Source organism: Tinamus guttatus, unplaced genomic scaffold (assembly GCF_059628265.1).
Source record: "Tinamus guttatus ecotype Peru unplaced genomic scaffold, ASM5962826v1 Tinamus_guttatus_pri_ptg000106l, whole genome shotgun sequence".
Taxonomy (NCBI): domain Eukaryota; kingdom Metazoa; phylum Chordata; class Aves; order Tinamiformes; family Tinamidae; genus Tinamus; species Tinamus guttatus.
The window spans coordinates 1,527,031-1,536,312 of record NW_028288640.1 but is presented as its reverse complement, the minus strand read 5'-3'; the positions used below and the strand labels follow the sequence as shown (position 1 = coordinate 1,536,312).

At 50.4% G+C, this 9,282-nt stretch overlaps 1 protein-coding gene across 1 annotated transcript; it reads left to right on the top strand.

The window, feature by feature from the left end:
* The first annotated feature begins 297 nt into the window (after nt 1-297).
* LOC148595403 (olfactory receptor 14J1-like) lies at nt 298-1,257 on the top strand. Its single transcript, XM_088520944.1, has one exon. It carries the CDS (start codon nt 298-300, stop codon nt 1,255-1,257), a length of 960 nt encoding a protein of 319 aa, XP_088377070.1.
* The last annotated feature ends 8,025 nt before the right edge of the window (nt 1,258-9,282 follow it).

Genomic DNA, 9,282 nt, shown 5'->3' with positions numbered 1-9,282 from the left:
TGGAGATGGGCACTTGGAAACTGCACAGCTCTGCTCTCAGCAGAGCCTGGTCTCCTTTGAGGGCAGCATAATGAACATGATGATCTTCTAGCTCAAGGAGACATGAGTACAGGACAGATGGGAACAAGACTGATAGACAAACAAGATAAACTGCACTAAGATACTCTTACTAAAGGGAGGTAATGGAGGATGGTGTTGGACAACTGAATGAATTCAGGGCTTTTATATTCAAAAGTTTATCTTAACTACTCCATATCTTCTATTCTTTAGACAGTCCCACACGCCTGGAGGGAGCTAATGTCCAACAGCAGCTCCCTCAACGAGTTCCTCCTCCTGCTGTTCTCAGACAGGCGGGAGCTGCAGCTCTTGCACTTCTCGCTCTTCCTGGCCATCTACCTGGCTGCCCTCCTGGCCAACGGCCTCATCATCACAGCTGTAGCCTGTGACCACCGCCTGCACACCCCCATGTACTTCTTCCTCCTCAACCTCTCCCTCCTCGACCTGGGCTCCATCTCCACCACTGTTCCCAAAGCCATGCACAATTCCCTGTGGAACACCAGGGACATTTCCTATTTGGAATGTGCTGCCCAGATATTTTTCTTCTTCTTCTTGTTTGGAGAAGAGTTTTCTCTCCTCACAGTCATGGCCTATGACCGCTACGTTGCCATCTGCAGACCCCTGCAATATGGGACCCTCCTGAACAGCAGAGCTTGTGTCAAAATTGTCGCAGCTGCCTGGGCATCTAATTTTCTCTATGGTCTCCTGCACACTGGGAACACATTTTCCATTCCGCTCTGCCAAGGCAATGTGGTGGAGCAGTTCTTCTGTGAGATTCCCCAGATCCTCAAGCTCTCCTGCTCACACTCCTATCTCAGGGAAGTTGGGTTTCTGGCGGTAAGCGCCTGTTTATTCTTCGGGTGTTTCATTTTCATTGTGGTGTCCTATGTGCAGATCTTCAGAGCTGTGCTGAGGATCCCCTCAGAGCAGGGTTGGCACAAAGCCTTTTCCATGTGCCTCCCACACCTGGCTGTGGTCTCCCTGTTTGTCAGCACTGCAGTGTTTGCCTACCTGAAGCCCCCCTCCATCTCCTCGCCATCTCTGGATCTGGTGCTGGCTGTTCTGTACTCTGTGGTGCCTCCAGCAGTGAACCCCCTCATCTACAGCATGAGGAATAAGGAGCTCAAGGATGCCATTAGGAAAGTGATTTCATGGAGCTTTTTAAGCAGTGGTAATCTTTCCACATCTCTCCACAAATGACTCTTTCTGTATCCCGTAACTGGATTGAACATTGTTTCTTCATGTTATTTTTATTATGGCTTTTATTAGTGATTATAAATGTTATGGTGTTGCTACCCAAATACTTGTATTCATTCCCCTTTTTACGGTGTCTGCTCTGTCTCACCTGATCCCCTAAATTGTGTTGAATGCTGGACAAGGACTGGCTCCCTAACAGTATCTCTGTAATAAAGTAATTTCTATCAGTACAGTGCATGAAAGCTGGGCTTTTCCTCCAAAGCTGGTGTCAAGAATAGGCCCAAGGACTTGCACCCCTCAAGGGCCTGCTGCACAGGATTCTCCATGGGTTCAGCAACACAGAGCTCAGAATCATGTAATGATCCTTTAGAGACCAAGGGCTGATTTGGGAATTCCCCTATCAGAGTCCAAGGATAGTGGAGATGCTGAGTGGTCATGGATTTACACATGCACAGCTCTCCTACATATTAAGGCACAGTGTCAGATGGCTGTTCTCATGGAGGGGAAGCTGGCGGTGTCAGGAGAGCACAGAGATCCTCCTGGAACAGCATGTGCCTGGGATGGACTGTGAGTAGAGCCTCATAAAGGGAGAGCTCCTCAAAGACGGAGTTTCTTAGAGGTAAAGCACTGGGTATTCGCAGGCAAAAGAGGACTCTGCAGTCTCAGGAGAGGCAGTGAGGACTCAACTGTCAGGAAGAAGGGAGAACGGAGAGCCCTCTGGGTCACCATCTATCAAATACCATGTGCAGGATGTACAGGCACAACTGGACACAACGAGCACCCTTGGAAATGCTCTGCAGTCCAGGTGCCCTGGACTGTGCAGTCATCTGCAGTGCCCCAGAGGGATTAGAGGTCGTGATACCCATTTGGTTGGGTCTGACTCTTACCCCTGGTCACAGGGCCACTTTATCTCTCCTCCTCTCCCCTCCATATCCTTCCTGGCTCTGGATCTCTCTGTACTGGCCATTCTGTACTCTGTGGTGCCTCCAGCACTGAACCCCCTTGTCTACAGCATGAGGAACAAGGAGCTCAAGGAGGCACTGAGGAAACTTCCTCAACGGGTACAATGTCAGTGCCAAAACCTGTCCTGTGTGCAGTCACTTGTCATTCCCATGTACTTGGCATGAAACATGTGCTCTTCATTTATTTCTTTATGAATTTTTACTCTTACCTTCCTAATAAAATAATAATAAATAATTATTTAAAATACAATACAACAATATAGCAGGAACAAAAGGCTGACTAGGGAAAATACGGGCCTGCTGCTAAATGGGTCAAGAGCCCTGGTGAGAGAGGACAGAGAAAAGCCACCTTTGCCTCAGGCTTTAGTGCTAAGAGTGACCCTCAGGAATCCTAGGCCCTGGAGACCATGGAGAAATGGAGAAAGGAAGACTTTCCCTTGCTGGAGGAGGATCTGAGTAGCGCTCACTTCAGCAAACTGGACACCCACAAAACCATGGGCTCTGAGGGGACTCTCTTGCACTGTTCAGTGCCCACGTCTGACAGAGCTCCATGAACTGGAGAAATCGAGTCCCTCCAGTTACACCGCTTGTACCTCTGGCCCTTGGCAAGCGACCTTCACATATCAGAGACTCTCTGAGCACCGCCTGATAGATGCAAAAAGGGGCTCACATTGGAATGCTGCATTTATGGCACTGCATCTCGCACTGCTTTCAAGCCTCCTGATGGTTAGCTTGCTTCCCTTTACCCCTTCTCTGTTTGTCACACTGCACCATTGCATGTGTCACGATCCAATCTCAAAGTGCACAAGTGGCAACTTCTCCTCTCTTGTTATTCCTGTGTTTCACACCTCAGACAACTTCACCTGCCACCTGCATGGTCAAAGTGACAACTGGGAATAGAAGAAGCTGAGCGCAAGGAAGGACCTTGCTCTACCTTGCTTGGTCTTGTTACAGGCACTGCCTGGTTCAGGCTGGGCTGCTTTTTCTTGGAGAGCAGGAAGAGAAGAGGGATCTTTCCCTTCTTTTTAAAGCCATCAGGCAATAATTTGCATCCTGCTTGTAACACACACTTGCTACTCAGGACCATAAGGGCCCAGGGCTTGGATCATGCAAAGGAGCACAATGAGAAAGAAGAGCACCGGCACAGCTCTGGGGCACACAGGGCAACGGGAAAAACCAGACGCCAGACTGTGAAAACCAGACTGTGAGGATAAAAAACTCCGCTGATACGAAGAAAAGGAAGAAAAAGACCTGCCCAACACATTCCAAGTATGAAATGAGCCTCATGTTCCACAGAGAATTGTGCATGGATTTGGGGACAGTCGTGGAGATGCAGCCAAGGTCGAGGAGGGAGAGGTTGAGGAGGAAGAAGTACATGGGGGTGTGGAGGCGGTGGTCGCAGGCTATGGCTGTGATGATGAGGCCGTTGGCCAGGAGGGCAGCCAGGTAGATGGCCAGGAAGAGCGAGAAGTGCAAGAGCTGCAGCTCCCCCCTGTCTGAGAATGGCAGGAGGAGGAACTCGTTGAGGGAGCTGCTGTTGGACATCTGTTCTATCGGGCTCAGGAAAACTGTGTGGGGAAGAAAAGGCAATAATAGCTTAGAAGAATTTTCTCTAAAATAAACTTTCCATTTTTCATAGAAATGCTTCTCGATCACTGTCCCAACTCTCAGTAATTTCTTCTTCTCACTATCACCTTCGATCAGCTCCTCAGTCTCTGCTCCACCTGAGTGTTCTGGGAGGAGCCGGAGCCTGAGTTACTCTACGTCAATGTGTATAAAGGACTGGTTTTTGATATCTGTTCTTTTCGGAGTTGATGGCACAGGACATCCACCTTTAATATAAAGGGCCTTTTTGTATTCCCACACACACTTACAAGGAGTTTGGGGTGCAGCAGGGGATTTTAGAATTTTGCTTTAGAATTACTTATGTTGGAAATTTTTAGATTCTGTCACCATATCTGGTCAGGTTTTTTACATGTCTTTCTTGACATGCAAATACAGACAGCTGTCTTTATTGCTGCAAGCATGAACATAAAGCAGACTGGAGAGAGAGCTCTCTGCTGCTTAGGGAACGGTGTGGAGTGCTGTTGAGTTCATGTGCCTTGTTCCTGCAGAAAAACCTGGACTCTGTTGAGATCATAGAAGAGTATTTCAAAGCACTCATTTAACCTTGCTCTCCCTCTAAGTTCAAGGTGGATATGTGATGGAAAGAATAGGACACTGCTCCTGACATGGCAAAGACTCTGTGCACTGAATCCTCTTATGCAGGGCAGCTCACAACCCCAGCAGGACAACAGAGACAGTCACGTGTCCTGACAGTCACAGGGTCTCCTAAAGGGAGAGTCAACCCCTTTGCAGCCACACCAATGACGCTGCCCAGCACCCTGGGCACATTGCCCCTCTTCAGACACCTCCATGGCAGGACCTCAGGGTGAGTATCTGAATTTGTAGCTGAAGCCCCAGCTGACTGCCAGGACAAGAGCAGAAAGGAGAGGCAGGGAAATGAGGAGAAACACTGTGACTGCTGCCAAGGGAGGACAGAGAGACAGAGCAGCACCGTCCCCAGGTTGCACCTCCCAGACAGTGTGGACTCCCAGGGCAGTGGTTCTCAGACCCTGTGCCTTGCAATGGGAAATGGGCACATGGCAGGAGAGAGGCAGCTCTGCTGTTCTGGAAATCTGACTGCAGAGGAGGTCAGAAATGCCCTGGAGCCCTTCCCCTTGAGAGCAGAGTGAGACTAAGCACAACGAGAATGAGGAGAGCTGCAAAGGGAGTATTGCTGCTGCCCATAGGTGAAAAGGCAGTTGAAGGAATATTCTGGGGTCCTCACAGACCTATTGGTCCCTCAGAGCAGCACTGCAGAACTCTCTTTCAGGCATCTAAAGCTAAAATGTCCCATTCATTTGCTGCCTTGTCAAAGATACAAAACAAAATCCTAGCCTCTGGATATTCCCTTCCCTTTCATAGAAGCTTCCCAAGAGTGTCCTCTTGAAAAGCCCCTTCCAGATATGTTGTGTGGGTGAGGCTGAGCTGTGAGCAGCCCTGACCCCACACAGCAGCCTCTCAGCAGGAGAATGAACCTGCGCGGGGGGGATCTCTCCTCCCACCCAGAGCTTCTCCCTGCAGCGCCCTGGCAGGCTGAGTGCTGATCCTCACAGAATCACTGCCCCGGGCGCACAGCACCCTGGGGCGCATGGACACTGCTCTGAAGAACAGTGCTCTGAAGAACCTGTGTGCCCACATTGCCTTCACTGTCCTGCGCCACCTCCTGAAGAAGCAGCCATGATGCCCTGACCTTGTGATGCTGGGACAGGGAATTTCTGTTCAGAAGCATCTCCTCGTATGCAAAGTAGAAACAGGGAGAAGAATCCTCAAACAAAGAAGTCATCAGCTGGGAGGGATGCTGCAGACCCCTCCAGAAACCTCAGTAGCATTACCCTGCAGCCGGCGACTTACCGTGTCACAGATTGCTCCCACCATGAGCTCTCCTCTGTCCTCCCACTCCACGCTGCCTTTCACCCCTCTGTCCTCTCTCCTCTGCTGTCCGCAGCAGCAGGCAGAGCCCGCAGCCCTGCTGCTCTTGGCACAGGAGCTGCTCCTGCACTCGGCTGTCTCTGGCAGTGCTGACAGGTTGCCATGAGCTGCGGCCCAGCTCAATTCATGAATTACTCTGTCCCTTGGGATTCCTCCCTCTGGGATATGTTCCAACAAGTAGAGTAACCTGTTTTCCTTTTCTGAAGAGTAAAGGGATACAGATTCCAACATTGCAGTTTATTTTATCAGATAATGATTTTCTACCAAAGTTAGAAATGTCCCACGGGAAGTCCTGATTCACATCTCTTAACTAGGCAGGACACCCAGACAGGAATAAGAAGGGAGCTTGTTGATACATGGTGCATATATGATTCAGATGATTTATTCAGATGACTTATTGGGGCTCCACATGTCCGTTCAGAAATGCCAGGTTTGGAGAAGGATTCAGCTAACTCACAAACTCCACAAATACATGGAAGGTGGGATTCCCCTTACCAGGCTAAGCATGCACATGGTCTGCTTGCAAGCTCCTGGCCTAAAGGTCCTAATGGAATCACTGGAGATGGAGCTTCAGTGGGAGGCCAGGCCAGGAATTTCCTTGGTCATCTCTAATGACCGTGGATGCCTTCTATCCTACTAGAGCAGCACTCACAATAAAGCTGAGGGACAGGTAGATCCCTACAGCTCAAAAAGCTGCTATATTCCAGTGGAGACCATTTATTGAATCACAGAATGGTTGAGGTTGGAAGGAGCTTTGCAGATGATCTAGTTCAAACCCCTTGATCAAGCAGTGTCACCTACAGCACGATGCACAGAATCCTGTCCAGACAGGTCTGGAATATCTGCAGAGAAGGAGACTCCACATCCCTTCTGGGCAACCCATGCCACTGCTCTGTCACCTTCACAGTCAAGATGCTTTTCCTCAAATTCAGGCAGAATGTGCTGTGCTTCAATTTGTGTCTGTTGCCTCTTGTGCCATCACTAGTCACCACTGAAAATAATCTGGTTCATCCCCTTCTGCTCTTGGCATTTTCCCTTCAGGCATTTGCACACCCTGGTAAGATCCCCTGCGTCAGCCTTCTCTTCTCCAGCCTAAAACAGGCCCAGTTCTCCCACCTTTTTCTCATAGGAGAGATGCTCCAGCTCCCTGATGAACTTCAGACATAGAGGGGCCTATGCTGGGCTCTCTCCAGTAGCTTCATGTCCCTCTTGTACTGTGGAGCCTAGAACTGGACACAGGACTCAAGGGGTAGCCTCCCCAGGACTTAGTAGAGAGGCAGGATGACCTCCCTTGTCCTCCTGGCAACAGTCTTCCTACTACACCCCAAGATACCACTGGCCTTCTTGGCAGCAAGGGGACATTGCTGGCTCATAAGCAAGCTTCAAGGGGGCTTGAGTGAGAGAAGGCGCCTTCCACTGGTTGCAAGGGACGTTTGGAGATCATCTAGTCAGATGATGGTCAAGTCAATGTTTGTAAGCACCTGGGAGGCCAGCAACAGGCACATGGCACTGCTCCTGCCTGGGAGGGGGGTCACATTGTCTGTGCTCCTGACTGGGCAGCACCAGGCATTAGCAGGTCCATCCATGTCTGTGAGGGTGACCGTGAGCTCTGCTCTTTGCTGAGTCCCGGGCAGGCCAGCAAGAGGCGCCTGGCTGGGCAGTTCCTTGGGAGGTCCCTGCTGGCAGAGCAGCTGCGAGGCCAGCGCTGGCCCATGGCTGGGGACGGGCTCTGAGGCTGCTCCTGTCCCAGCAGCGGTGGGGATGAGAGGGTTTGCTGAGGGTGCCCTGTGGAGGGGCTGACACCTGCGGAGCTCTGCAGCCCTGGAGAAAGGCAGCTCCTTAATCAAGAGGAGGGAGACGGAGCACTTAGCACCAGGAAATTGTGCTGCTGTGAGTATGATCTTCTCTGTCACCCTCACAGTAAAGTTCTTCCTCACATAGAGATGGAACTACCTGTGTTTCAGCTTGCACCCATTACCCCTTGTCTTGTCACTGGCCACCACCAAGAAGAGTTGGGCCCCATGCTCCCTACATTCACCCCCTAAGGTAATTACTTCTACATGTTGATCAGATCTCCTCTCAGTCCTCCCTTCTCCAGACTAAACAGGCCCAGCTCGCTTAATCTTTCCTCATATGATTGGTGCCAGGATCCCATTGGCCTTCCTGGCCACAAGGGCACATTGCTGACTCATGGTTAGCTACCTGTCAACCAGGATTCCCAAATTCCTCTCTGTGGAGCTGCTTTCCAGCAGGTCAACCTCTAATCTATACTGGTTTCTGGGGTTATTCCTCCCCAGGTGCAGGACCCTGCACTTGTCCTTGTAATATAATGCTGGGCATTTTTTCTAAATGCCTCTGCCTTTGCCTCTGCCTTTTTTTCTCCTCTCCATTGCCCTATTAGTCTGGAGATAAGTAATGAGATCTCAGTTTATCCAAGAGGTATCTGCTGGTTTGAGTGCCCTGAGGTACCTGACCGTTTTAGTGAGTATCGGAATGGCCCATCCTTATGCTTGGCAGGTCTGTCCTTAAAGACCTGCCGGCTTTCCTGAGCTCTGATGTCCTTGAGAGCTGCCTCTCCTGGAATCCCCCACCAGTCCCCTGCACAGGCCAGAAAGTTGGCTCTTCTGAAGCCCAGTCCCTATTCTGCTACTGTCCTTCTGCACTCCCCTCAGCATTAGGCACTCCAGATTCTCATGGTCACAGCAGGCAAGGCAGACATTGACTATCCCATCTCTGATCGGTTTGTCCTTGTTTGAAATGTCCAGATACCAGAAAGCATCGTCCTTATCAGCCCATCTGGCAGCTGTGCAAAAAAGTTCTCCTTAATGTCCTCCAGAAGCCTCCCAGACTGCTTGCACCCTGCAGTTGGCCTTTCCAGGTCATGATAGGGGGATTAAAGTCTGCCCAACAAGAACCAGGGCCAGTAATCCACAGACTTTTTTTATACTGCCGAGAAATAGGAGAGCTCCCTCTTGAGATGCTCACCCACAAGCTCTCACTTCAAATCTTGCCTCTTCCAAGGGAGCTCCACACACCCAATCTGCTCCTTCACACAAAAGGCATCCTCCCTCATTGTTCATTGATCATCATTCCAATGATATTTATGGTCTGTGACAGCTTGCACGTCTTCATGTGCTCCTGCATCTACTTCAGGCTGGCAACACTTGCATGTATTTGGGCTATAGAGCTTCAGCTGTGGCACAGAGAACAGAATGGTCACAGAGAAACCTGTTACCAAGAGGCAAAGACACTGGGTGTGCAATGGCCCAGTTCCAAGCAGAGCCATGCCATCATATATAGCAGGAACAATGCAATGGTGGAAGCAGCTTCCCACTAAGTGAATCCAACAGTGTCCAAGGCCAGGAGGACAGAGAGCTGGGCCACTGAGAAACAGCAGGAAAGGGGGTTCTGCCTGAGGTGACTCTGTGGCTATACTGGACCTATGACAGACTTCTTGCACAAATCTCCAGGAAGGACAAGGTGCCCCTGACGATGTCCATGGACCTTGACAGCCTGTGATCCAGCCACGCTG